This window comes from Lipotes vexillifer, unplaced genomic scaffold (genome assembly GCF_000442215.2).
Source record: "Lipotes vexillifer unplaced genomic scaffold, Lipotes_vexillifer_v1.1 scaffold559, whole genome shotgun sequence".
NCBI lineage: Eukaryota > Metazoa > Chordata > Mammalia > Artiodactyla > Lipotidae > Lipotes > Lipotes vexillifer.
Window position 1 is genome coordinate 2409277 of NW_006781351.1, and position 14101 is coordinate 2423377.

At 33.4% G+C, this 14101-nt stretch overlaps 1 protein-coding gene across 3 annotated transcripts in view; it reads right to left on the minus strand.

Annotated features, from left to right (window-relative positions):
* PIK3C2G (phosphatidylinositol-4-phosphate 3-kinase catalytic subunit type 2 gamma) overlaps nucleotides 1–14101 on the minus strand; it is a 324948-nt gene that overhangs the window by 215398 nt on the left and 95449 nt on the right. For all 3 annotated transcript variants that reach the window (XM_007454609.1, XM_007454608.1, XM_007454607.1), the window contains 2 exons: nucleotides 11961–12091; nucleotides 4465–4653 (listed from right to left, as the gene is read on the minus strand). In XM_007454609.1, the coding sequence (XP_007454671.1) occupies nucleotides 4465–4653; nucleotides 11961–12091 (320 nt within the window). The remainder of the gene's footprint in view (nucleotides 1–4464; nucleotides 4654–11960; nucleotides 12092–14101) is intronic.

Here is a 14101-nt window from a genome sequence, read left to right on the forward strand (position 1 = left end):
AGGAATGGAGCACACCAGTTCTCAGGAGGTTAAGCCATTGAAAAAATAAGACTATTCAAAGGAGAAAAAATACAAACCTCTGTGAAGAACTCACCCTGACAACTCACTTAACAAGCATAAACTGTTTGTTCTCAGAGAAGTCAGCTTTTGAATTTAGAGAAGTTGAAAGGTTCATTTCTGGAAACAGCTTATCCTCAAGTTTTTTAATAGTTCAGTTAAACTGAGAGTGGGAGTCATAGGATAAATACAATGGAAATACTCCAACCTTTTCAGTCACCTGTTTTGATGCATGATAAGGAACTGTTCAATGTGCAAATAAATCCAGTTTCTACTAAGTTCCCTGAATGATGCTTAATAAACAGCACTCTACTTTGAAACCAGTCCCTATAACCTCTAAAAATCTGGTTATTCAGAAAAAAAGCAATTACACAGTGAAGTGAAACATCCAAGCATAAGCTGGTAAGTACTGCTATTTACTATAATCAAACTACTTTAGGATAGTTTTATTTACATATTTAGTATGTAAACAAATAGTATGTATTTATATAGGAAGGCTGTAAGTCATAGTGTTAAGATTGCAAGCTCCAAATCTCTGAATTTAACTCTAGCTCCTTAACTTACTAATGTCAGTTGGGCAACTTAACCCCAGTAAGCCTCAGTTTCCTCAATGGTAAAATTGGAATAATAATAGTATTTGCCTTAAGGTTATTGTAGATAATAAAACGAGGTAGTATTAAGGAGCACTAAGCAAAAATCTGATCTTTATATTTAAAACATTAAGTGAATCAAATAGATGTTCAGCATCTCTTTAAGTAGAGAAAGCTCCTATAAACAGAATTATGCTTAGTTATCAGAAATCAGAATATTGAAGTCCATGTAGTAAATCCTCTTATTTTATAAGAAAACTAATCAGTATTATAGGCTTCATTCTGACAAAAATTTTTGTAAGAAATATTACATGAACTTAACAAAAAATATTAGTTAACACATTTAAATGTCTTTAAAATAGACCAAGGTACATCTTAATAAAACAATAATAAGTTACCCCCCCAAAAAAAACCACCAGTTAATGCTTTAGAAACTTTAGAAAGTTGTCCCGTAAGAAAATTATGCTTTAGAGATATAGTCATAGTTTTTACCTTTACAACTACTCTTTAAATATTTTTAATAGTTTTATAGAGATATAAATACCATACAATTCACTCAGAGTATATAACGTAATGATTTTTAGCATGTTTCTAGAGTTGTGGAACCATACCACAAAAAGAAACCTCATATCCATTGGCACTCATTCCCTATTTTCCCTCTCCTCTAGCCCTAGGTGATCTCTAATCTACTTTCTGTCTCCATCCATTTGCCTATTCTGGGCATCTCATATATGGATCATACAATATGTGGTCTTTTGTGACTAGCTTCTTTTGCTTAGCATGTTTTCAAGGTTCATTCATGTTGTAACATATATTAATATTCGTTCTTTCTTATTATTGAATACTGCTACATTGCATGGATAGACCACATTTTATCTATCCATTCATTAGCTGATGGCCATTTGAGTTGTTTCTACTTTTGGGCTATTATAAATAATGCTGGTCTGAACATTCATGTAGGAGCTTTTGAGTGGACCTACTTTTTATTTATCTTGAGTATTAGCTAGGAGTGGAATTGTTAGGTCATATGGTAACTTGATGTTTAATATTTAACAAACTGACAAATTGTTTTCCAAAGTGGCTGCCCCATTTTACATTCCCTTGAGCAATATATGAGATTTGCAATTTCTTCACATCCTTGCCAATGCTTATTGTCTTTTTGATTATAGCTATCCTAGTTAGTGTAAAGTGGTATCTCATTGTGGTTTTCTTTCCCTTCTTTGGAGAAATGTTGGGTCCTCTGACTATTTATTTATTTAAAAAAATATTTATTTATTTGGCTGTGCCTGGTCTTAGTTGCAGCACATGGGATCTTCATTGCCCTGTGCGGTATCTTTGTTGCGGCACGTGGGATGTTTTAGTTATGGCATGCAAACTCTTAGTTGCGGCATGTGGAATCTAGTTCCCTGACCAGGGATCGAACCTGGGCTCCCTGCATTGGGAGTGGGAGTCTTAGTTACTGGACCACCAGGGAAGTCCTCTTCTGGCCATTTAAAAATTGGGTTATTTATTGTTTTGTTATTGAGTTGTAAGAGTATTTATATATTCTGAATACAATTCCCTTATTGGATATATGATTTGCTAAATCTTCTCTTACTCTGTGAATTGTTACCATCACCTTTTTTTTTAACCTTCACATTTTGAGCCAAATTTCTATGAGCTAATCAGTTCAGGAATGACAAAATAATAATTGTGCTAATATTCTAAGTCTTACTTGAGCCAAAAACAACTAGAATTTGGCAAAAAAATTTTGTAGATATTGGCTATTCTTATCTATCTAAATCAGAAAAAGATGTTAGGAGTAAGGTGGAAATGAGAACTTATTTTTTTCCAGAAAGTTCTTGAAACACAAGTATGAACTGTAAATAATTCCAATGAAACCAATCGTTAATTGATTTTCTTATCATAGCATTATTTCATTAATTCATTCACCTGTACAAGGAGATGTAGGAAATAAAGGTAATCGATGATTCCCTCAAATAATATAATTTAAATATTAAAATAAAGTAGTATAAATAATCATAATGTATTTTTTTTTTCTTTTTTTGCGGTACGCGGGCCTCTCACTGTTGTGGCCCCTCCCGCTGCGGAGCGCAGGCTCTGGACGTACAGGCTCAGCGGCCATGGCTCACAGGCCCAGCCGCTTCGCGGCATGTGGGATCCTCCCGGACCGGGGCACGAACCCGCGTCCCCTGCATCGGCAGGCGGACTCTCAACCACTGCGCCACCAGGGAAGCCCATCATAATGTATTTTTGAGAGTGACTGAGTCAATATTGAGTAATTACTATGTCCCAGGTATTATTAAGCCCTTGGGAAACAGAAACACTATGATGAACTGTTTTGCCTTAACTAGCTCTCAGTCCAATATGGGCAAATTACATGTTTCACATGTTGCGTGTAAACACATTGCAATAAAATGTAATTCATAAAGAAACAAAGCACTGTACTAGGAAGATGTGATCAATTTTACTTGGCAAGATCAAGGAAGGATCCACCTAGAAGAAGCCTTATAAAAAGGGGAAAAGCTGCAAGCTCAACTAAAAGAAAAATTCTATATCTATCTATCCATCTATCTATCTATCTATCTATCTATCTATTATCTATCAAGGAAGAGTGGGCATCTGGGCATGTAGTAATTAATGGAAGACATCAGAAAACTGAAAAAAAATATTCAACGTGAGAGGCACAAAACATGTAGGATTTTAAGATAATTTGTAAATTTTTTTTTTTTTTCTTTTTGTGGTACGTGGGCCTCTCACTGTTGTGTCCTCTCCCGTTGCGGAGCACAGGCTCCGGACGCGCAGGCGCAGCGGCCATGGCTCACGGGCCTAGCCGCTGCGCGGCATGTGGGATCCTCCCGGATCGGGGCACGAACCCGTGTCCCCTGCATCGCTTGGAAGATTGAGAGGAACCTATTAACGCTTACAAATAATAGAAAAAGAAAACACTTTCTCTTCCTTTCCCATGCTAGAAGTTTTATAAAAGACACAAATTTTAAAATAAACCTAAATAAATCCTTTGAAAAGTCCTTTGTGTCACTTTCTCTCCCTCCTTTCTCCTTCATCAGGATCTTGAGAGAGAATTTAGAATAGAACTGGGTGTCACAATTCTTCTCTGACTCTAGAGATTGCAGACTTTCTTCATGTCATCAGTGAGCTGATGCCATCAAGACAGACTTAAAATATCTCTTCTTGGCTTTGAATATGAAACATAAGCCAAGGAAGAGCTGCTTCCCCAAACCAGAGCCAGACACCACACTTGTTCCCTCCTGCTCCTCCTTAACTAGAAGATGACGTCATTGCCCCACCAGATCCCCTACCCCCATGCATTTTATTCTGAGGGAAGATCTGAAGAATATATAAGGGATAGCTTTTCCTTTTATTCTTGTCATCATCATTGGCTTATTAACTGAAAACCTACTATAAGCAGGGTATTTTGCCAGGCTTTGCATGTTTCAGTAGTAAAAGATATTGCTTTAATTTTTAAGAACTCTTTTCTTTTGAGAGGGGCACAAGTAGAGAATTTTATTTTTCCCTATTCAATTTTTTTTGTTGTTATTTCTGTAACAGCAACTAGACTCTCCATTTAAGATACTATGGCCATTAATTATAGCTTCAAGTTTAGTACAGAAGACACAATTACAGTTTAGATTTGTTTAAAATTTATATTCATAGTTTACATTTATCTAAATTTAATATTCATAGCTACTGAAATTGGAAACAAATGGAATTGCTATTGAATTAATCATATAGTCCTACAGCTTTTCTCTTCAAATTTTTCTCATTAGTAATGTCATGCCTGTCATGCAATTCTTACCTGGAAGTCAAAAGTCCAAGTGCCTCCAAAGGGTGAGAAAATTTCCATCTTCTCAAAATGGTATGCATTTCCGAAACAGTTGTTTCATCCCATCCAGGGGCACTACCCAGGACCAAAGGAAGGGAGCAATTTTCATTATTGCAGTAGAGGCGATAAAACCATAAGTATCTTCTCTTTTCCTCAGAGAGTCTGCAAAACCAGATTGGAAACTATAATTTACTGGAGTTTGCTACACTAACAAATGTTTGCTGTAAATACACAGTATAAAATGTTAGTCTAGTTCTTTGACTTTTATTTTAGTTTATTTTGGAAAACAAGTTCTTTATCTTCTGGGGACAGTTTGATAGGTTATTTTATCAGCTTATTTCCCACTAAATTAATTTTTTTATAGAAAAATAAAATGAAATAAACTTCAGTTCAGGTAATTCACATTTATTTTTCCTCACTCTTATGCTTGCCACTTTTTAAAAAAAGTCATTTTGGTTGGCAGAGTCTCTGTCTCTTTTAAGGCAGACCAAGTTTATCTGAATCCTGCAACATGTACTACTTAGAACAAAGTTGCTTAACCATTTATTTTCTTACATTCTTTATAAATTAACTTAGACCCAAGTGGGCCTGTGGAGAAATGGCATATTTTGAAGACGATATTCCTTCATTTCAAAGCAAGTTTCAATCAGAGTTCAGAAAACTTTTTGCTCTGAACTCCAAAAACAAAGATCTCAATTTATCCCTGGATTCTGGCTTTAAATTCTCAGAGTTTGCTGGAAGTTTGGGGTTAAAATGCCAATGAATAGGACTTCCTTAAGTGCTCAAGTGTTCCCCTCTGGAAAGTGGTCCCAACAGAAGATTTAAGTCTAGGACAAGGGCCATTGATTCACTGACAGTTTACCGTGTTTTGCTTACACTCCAGCAAAAGCATTCAAGACCATGGTTCAGCTGAAGGACAGCATTTCTCACATGACAATGACAGCTTTTCAACACTGTCTCCTCCAAACTGATACTCTGTTGCTTAGCTTAAATTGACTAAAACTCCCAAGCAGGATAATAAGAATTATTGAAAGATTTTAAATATCGATATTTCTCTACAATTTCTTCTGAAGCCATCTTCATCTGCCAAGTGAAAGAACTGGCTGATAGAGGATGATTTTTGAGGTACATTTAGTCTCCTTTTCTGTTTTGTCACTACATTCCTCACCAGAAAGCCCTGGAAGAAAAAATTCCATAACCAACTTATTTCTGTGCTATTAAAACAAGTTATTTTTTCCTAACTGAATTCATTTTTTCAATATTGAACAGTGATTTTTTCTTTTACCTTCTTTTATTGAAGCATAATTTACATAAAAGAGAATGCATGGGTTCAGTAATTAAATTTTGCCAAATGCATACATCAAGTAAAAACTACACACTTTTCAAGATATAAAAGTTTTCTTATGCCACCAAAGGCAAGCACTAGTATGATTTCTTTCACTCTAGACTATTACCTATTTTCAAACTTCATATAAATGGAATCATAGAGTAAATATTCTTTTCGTTATAGCTTCTTTCACTCAGTATGTTTTTTAAATTACCCATATTGTTGAGTGTATCAGTAGATTATTCCTTTTAATTAATGAGTACTCTTCCTTTGTATGAATATGTCACAATTTGCTTATCCTTTCTCATATTTGATGGACATTTGTGTTGTTTCCTGTTTGGGGATATTATGAATAAAGCTGCTAAGAACATTTGTATGCATGTGTTCATATGGGTGTATTTTTCATTTCTCCTAGAAAGTACCAAGGAGGGGAATGACTTGGTTGTATGTCACATTTTTGTTTAACTTTTGAAGAAACTGTCCAACTATTCTCTGAAGTAGTTGTAATATTTTACATTATCATGTGTAGGGTATGATAGAACCAACTGTATGGCATTCTTGCCCACACTTGATTTTTGCGCATTTAAAAATATTATCCGGGCTTCCCTGGTGGCGCAGTGGTTGAGAGTCCGCCTGCTGATGCAGGGGACACAGGTTCGTGCCCCGGTCCGGGAAGATCCCACATGCCGTGGAGATGGCTGCTGAGCCTGCACGTCTGGAGCCTGTGCTCCGCAACAGGAGAGGCCACACAGTGAGAGGTCCACGTACCGTAAAAAAAAAAAAAAATTATCCAAGTCTTCAGAGTGTAATTAAAAGCATACTGATCACTTGAAAAGAAATTATACATTCTAATGGGTGTATAATTGTATCTTTATCACTAATTTGGGGAGGACTAGAACAGTCATCTTAACAAAAGGGGTTATTTTAATCAATGACATGATATATCCTTCCATTTACTGAGATTTTCTTTAATTTCTCTTAGCAAAGTTTTGTACTTTTTAATGTAGAGATGTTGATATTGTAAATAGAATTTTGAAAAATAAAATTTATTTTCTATTTTTTACTGGAATACAATTGCATTTTGCACATTAACCTCAAATGCTATGATCTCACATAATCACTCATATGAAAATAAAGTCAGTTTTATTTCTTTCTTTCCAACTTCTATACATTTAACACTTATTTATCTTGCCATAGTGCACTGGCTAGGATTTCCAGTACAACACTGAAGAGGAATATTTAGACAAACATCTTTGCTTTGTTCCCAATTTAGGGGGAAAGCACTCATTCTTGCACCACTTAATACGATGTTAACTCTAGATTTTTCCATAGATCTAGATTCAACTCAGGAGTTGAAGTCTGAGGAAGTTCCATTCTACTCCTAGTTTTGTGAGTTTTCATCATGAATGGGTGTTGAATTTTGTCAAATGTTTTTTTCCAAATATTTCAAGATGGTATGATTTTCCTTGTATATCTTTTTCCATTCTTTTAACTATAATCAAGCTGAATTCTTATTTTAAAATATATGTCTGTAAACAGCATAAAGTTGGATATTACTTTTGTAATGTAGGCTAACAATTTCTGCCTTTTAATTGGGGTTTTTATTAATTTATATTTAACAGAATATTGACATGATTAGGTTTAAATCAACCATATTGTTAATTTTTTTGTCCAAACTATTTCTCCTTTTTTCCTGCTTTCTTTTGGATTTTTTTAAATTTAATTTTTGTCATCTTTTTGACTTTTAAATGTACTCTTAAAATTTGGGGTGTGTGCTTTCTTTCAAGATTATAATATTCTTTTTTAGCATATCACAGCCAACCACAGTTAACGTTACACTACCTTATGTATAAGAATCTTAGAACACTATGCTTTTATTTTTCTATTTCTCATTCTTATTGTAGTTGTTACATATTTTACTTTCATATATTGCAAACCCAGCTGTGTATTGTGATTTTAGTTTAAACAATTATTTTTTTAAATAAATTAATAAATGTGTAAAAAATGTGTATTTTTATTATCTACCTATTTTCCCTTTGTGGTGCTTTTCATTTATTCTTGTAGATTTGAGTGTCCATCTACTTATCACTTCTTTTAGCATGAAATATTTTCTTTAAGATTTCTTATAGTGCAGATGAGCTTATAACTAACTCAGCTGTGCTTAGTTGAAAACGTTTTAATTTTGCCTTAATTTTTGAAATGTAATTTTACTGGTTATAGAATTTTAAGTTGATTTATTTTCTTTTCCCCTTTCAAAATGCAAGATAATGTTATAATGTCTTTTGGCTTCCATTGCTTCTAATGAGAAATCCTCAGTTAACGAGTAATCTGCTGAATTATAGTTGTTCCCATGGATGCAATTTGTTGATTTTCTCTGATGTGTTAGAAAAAAATTTATCTTTCTCTTTAGTTTTCAGAAATTTGACTATAATGTGCTAAGGTGGTGTGTGTGTGTGCACATGCACACATGCTTGGGATTTGCTAAGCTTCTTATATCTGTGGGTTGATTTTTTTAAAAATCAAACTTGTAAAATTTTGGCTATTATTTCAGGGTTTTTGTTTGTTTGTTTGTTTTTACTTCAATCCCTCTCTTCTCTCCTGTGTGTCCAATACACACATATTATATTACTTGATATTGCCCCACAGGTCACAAGGCTCTATCACTATTTTCAGGTTTTGTTCTTTCTGTACTTCAACATGGATAATTTCTATTGCCCATTCTTCAAGATCACTGTTCTTTTTTTCTTCATTATGCAATCTATTAAGCTTTTCCAGTGATTTTTTAAAAATTTAGATATTGTTTTTCAGTTCCTAAATTTCCATTTTTCTACTGAGACTTCATTTGTTCACTCATACATATCTTTTTATTTAAATCCATAAAAATCTTTATAATAGTTGTAAAATATTTGGATCTGTTTCTGTAAACTGCTTTGCCCCATCTTGGGCTATGGTTATATATTCCTGACTCTTCCTATGTCTAGCAATTATTGATTGTACACTAAACCTTTAAAACTCTGCATTTTGCTATCTTTTGAGTGTTGAATGTTTCAATTTTTTTAGTAGTCCGTTTAATTACTAGCAGATCAGCTTGATCCTTTTGAGGCTTGTTTTTACGATTTGTTAGGCTAGGCCAAGTATACTCCTTAATCTTGGGCTAGAGCACACTTACTCCTAATATGCGTCTTTCTGATTTCTTTATTGAATGCTGGGGTGTGGTGATCTTTCTCTATTATTACTGGTCAGAATTTCTATGTCTCCCAGCATTGGGCAACCTCTAGAATCTACATTTACTTCACATCTCCCTGTAGCAGTTCTTTTGCAATCCCTACAAAATCTCTATCTGCTCAAGAGTAGCTTAGTACTCAGCTAAATATATAAGGGGACACCAATACATATTTCTGTAGCTCCTAACCTGTACATCTTCCTCTTCTCTACTATTATGCTCTGTAAATTCCAGCTGCCTCAGCATCAATAAACTCCGATCTCTGCCTTTTTTTTTTTTTTTAAATCTCAGCAAGACTTGCATGCTCTTCTTTAATTATATCTCCCAGATCTATGATACAGAAAATGCCTCTGGGCTGAAAGTCACTTTATTCATGGGTTCACCTTAAGGCCTGTCTGTTCAATTTCTGAGAGCAGTTGTTTCATATGTATTTTTCTTGTGTCATATTTCTTTAATTCAGGAGGATTAGTCTAGTAATAGGTAATCTTCATGGCTAGAAGTGGAAGCATAATTTCTTTCATACCAAATTATTTTATACCTTATGTTCCAGGATTTTCTTTATATCTGACATATTCTTTTAGCTGTCATCAAGAAGGTGTTTTTCTTATTTTTACAAATATTATAGGTACATTTTCATTGAATTTCATTGAGTCTGAACTTTCTGACTGATTACATTTGATCAATTTGAAAGAAGGAATAATTAAGTCACCAACTAAATGATAAAATGTGGTATTTTGAAAATGAATTTAATCTGTTTCTAACACAAGTTTTATCACATTGAAGGCTGGTCTCCATCTGTTTTCACAGTCCAGAATGAAATTGTACTCTACTGAGCACTGATAATTGTATTTGAGTGGGTGAAACAGAGGGAAATGTTACTTATTTTATAGTATAAATTATTCTCTTAAATAGAAACTGAAGTATAAAACCAGTTAGAAACCACTGGGGTTAATTTAAAAACACAAACCTTTAATATTTAAAGGCAGTTAATGTGCTTATTTGTTGGTTTTGATATTTTTTGTTTGAATATTTTTAAATTTCAAAGTATAGTATCTTTTTATATATTAAAAATCTCTCATTACAAATATATTAGCCTCTGATATGTGACAGACACACTTGTTAAATGCAAGGTTTTATATTTTTGATTAAGGAGTATAAAAAGATGCTTCACCTAGTTAAGATGACAATAGTCTAGTATAAGAGTCTTTCAACATTTTCAATCCTTAAGGTAATTTTTATACCAAATTCTATGCAAAGGAACTTTATTCATTATAACATTTATTTTACACATATTATTTATCAGGCACAGTATAGAACACTGGAAATGTAGTGATAAACAAGATAGATAGGTTCCTTGTTCTCTCAGTTCTTACAAGCTAATAAGAAAAAAACACATTAATAAACAAGATGAAAATAGATTCTGCTAAGTGTGATAACATAAAAGGTAATAAGATAGATTGTAAAGAGAGTAAAACTCCATTAGGTAGAGTGATCAAAGAAGGGCTCTTTGAGAAGATCACAATTAAGTGAAGACCTACAGGGTGAGAAGATTCAGTCATGTGAAGAACTAGGAAGGAGTATTTCATGTAGAGGAAACACCAAATAAGAAGGCCTTGAGATGGGAGAGGGAATATAGCACATGTGATGTATGTGAAGCAAACTGATGTCACTGGCTTGAAGTGAATGAGGAAAAGAGTAAGACAAGTTGAAATTAGAGATCAGGGGAGTAACAAGATTACCCAAAATGGAATGCTTGATCACATTCAACACCTCAGCCTGGACGGTCTCAAACTTATTCCTCCTCCAGAAAATGACTCTAACATCTGCCTAGTTCATCAATTCAAAAACCTTAGATTCTCCATTGACTTAACTTGATTCTTTGGTTTTTTAATTGACTTAACTCCTATTTACTAATAATCATGAAGTCATGTCTTCTCAACTTCCAAATATGCTCCAAATCTAGCCATTACTACCAGTGTCCACTGCCATCTCTCTAGTTCTAGTGACCACGACCTCCTGTCTAAAATATTACATAAGCTACTCTGCTGTACTGCTTGCTTCCACTTACTTCCTCTCCAATCCATTCTTCAACTTGTAGTCAAAAGAATCACTCAAAAAGATTATTCAGATCACATGACTACCCCATTCAAAACCTTTAAATAATTTCTTATTCTTGGAATAAAATGTTTTATTATGTTATATATGTATATCACCATAAATATATGTGTGTATATATACATACACACACACACACACACACACACACACACACACACACATAAGGAGTTGCTTTCTTAGTTTTATGCTTTTTCCATGTTAGTAATGAGCACCATAAGCTGTGGCTTAGATATTACCAAATATTAAAGTCAAATAGTAATTACAAAGAGAGAATTAGTATTCTCTTATAATTCTTCCTGGTATTTTTTTTCCCCCAGAGAATTACTGTTTGACAAAAATTAAGTACTCCTTAGTTACTAATTTAGTGCTATTAAAACATGATTTATTTCTGTTCTTTTTTAATCTGCCATTATAATTAAATTTTGCATTTTCCTGTTTAGTAGGACATTTTCCTGTCCTACTTGAAGGACAGAGCAATGTTTTATCACTGTTAAATGCTGATCTGTATCAGTCTCTGCTTTGTTGTTTTGAACTGAATGATCTCCAATCCTTTTATTTTTCCTTTGACCAAACTTAAAGTTGCTAAATGCCCCAAGGGGGAAAAAAATCTTTAAAAAAACATGAAAAATTACTAATTTAGTTCCTAAACATTAGTTGATCATCCAACAGGCATGATTTTAGGAAATGAAAGGAGTTACATGGGAAGGAATGTTCACTCTTGAAAGATATGAGTGCTTCTAGTATGACTGCTGGTATCATGAACAGCAGGCAAAATTCCCTCCCAAGAACTGGGTCACTTACAGTAAGGGAGACTGTTTCTGTGAAAGTCTGGCAATATGTTTTAAACATTCTTTTGGTGGTTCTTCAAGATCACTTCTATTCTCTTCAGAATCAAGTTTCATATATTCCCACTCAGTAGCTGGAAAATCAATCTGAAATAAATAAAATGGTTTGCCATGTATCAAACGCCTGAAAAATGCATTATTAATTTAATGATTTCTATCTTAGATTTATAGAAACTAAAGTAAAATAAATACCCTATATTTTCTGTGCTTTTTATTATTTAAAAATAATTTTTAAAGAATCATTACAGTTTGGATTTGGTATTTAAATATACATGATATTTGGCAAATCCTCAATTATTTATATAAATGGTATATAAATTAGTAGACTGTAACATTATCTTAGAAAAAATGAGAAAAATAGTAACATATGAACTTTTCATACAGTTAAATGTTACATTTTTGTTTAGTGCTGAAATTACATCCTTTCCAATTTTCATTCTATTATTAAATGATGAAAATTATAGATGGTTATTATACTTTTTTCATATAATCACTTGATAAAATAAAAAGAGTTACTTTATGTTGGTCTCTACTACCTGAAATCTGTAAGTCTGTGAACCACTCTGTGGACATGATAGTGAAATCTTCTCTGGTAAAGATCTGTTTCACGAGTATAAAACCAAATAGAATATTTTTGCTGTGGCTCTATAGTTCAGCTTTATAGACAGAGCTAGAATGCAGGCCTTCTTTTTTCCTGGCTCAACATGCTTTCCACTAAACCATGTTTAAGTGATAATCTGATTCTAGTAAATAAAATAATAGTTAACAAAAAATACAATTTCCAAGTATGTAAATGAGCTAAATATTTTACTGCCCAAAATATTTGCTTAAGAGTATCATATATTATTTTTCATTTTCATATTAGAAAATCTAAAGAACTTATTTTTCTCTGCTGAACTACCTTAGGTTGTGATCTCAGAGAAAATGGAAGAGTACTATAAGGTAGAATATGAGATGCAGTTTAATCTATTTGGGCTCTTATTTGAAAAAGTCAGCAATTTTATTCTATAACCTTTGCGATTTGTTGCAAAATTTGTTTTTGGTATAAATTTGTTATAATTATCAGTTATTATTCCAACATGAAAAAAGAACTGAGTAACAGAAATGCTAAACCAAAGCAATATTATAGTAAATTTTGCCTCTTGACAGAAAGAGTAATTTTGATGCCTTGGAGAGAAGTGCCTGCAGTATTAGCATGTTACACTTTACTCTTTATGTATCCAAATATTTTAAACACATAAAACAAAAATACTAGAAATAGTATTTAATGAGCTAACTCAATTTTATGTTGGTCCTAAGTAAAGGCAGGGTAGCTGAGAAACTAAAGGTAGTAGATGAGAATACAGTAGTAGATGAGAATACAGAAGCTCCCTGTGAACAATCCATAATAAATTCTTTGATATATTTCAATTACAGGAAATTTTTTTCATTTCTGATACATGAATGAGGCCCTATACAAACTGCATTTCTTCATATATTATGAAAGCAAACAGTTACTGATTCTTGAGCCACTTATAGAAAAAATTAGGATTTTCCCCAATTCTTTCTTATTCTAATTTTTCACAAAAGAGAAAATCACCCAAAGTATGTGTTAATGTATTTGCCCAAGAACTTTTTTTTTTTTAACATCTTTATTGGAGTATAATTGTTTTACAATGGTGTGTTACTTTCTGCTTTTTAACGAAGTGAATCAGCTATACATATACATATATCCCCATATATACTCCCTCTTGCAACTCCCTGCCACCCTCCCTATCCCACCCCTCTAGGTGGTCACAAATCAGTGAGCTGATCCCCCTGTGCCATGTGGCTGCTTCCCTCTAGCTATCTATTTTACATCTGGCATGACTCTTTTTGAATTATGGTTTTCCCAGGGTATATGCCCAGTAGCGGGATTGCTGGGTCATACGGTAGTTTTATTTTTAGATTTTAAGGAACCTCCATACTGTTCCCCATAGTGGCTGTATCAACTTACATTCCCACCAACAGTGCAAGAGGGTTCCCTTTTCTCCACACCCTGTCGTCCAGCATTTATTGTTTGTAGATTTTCTGATGATGCTCATTCTAACTGGTGTGAGGTGATACCTCATTGTAGTT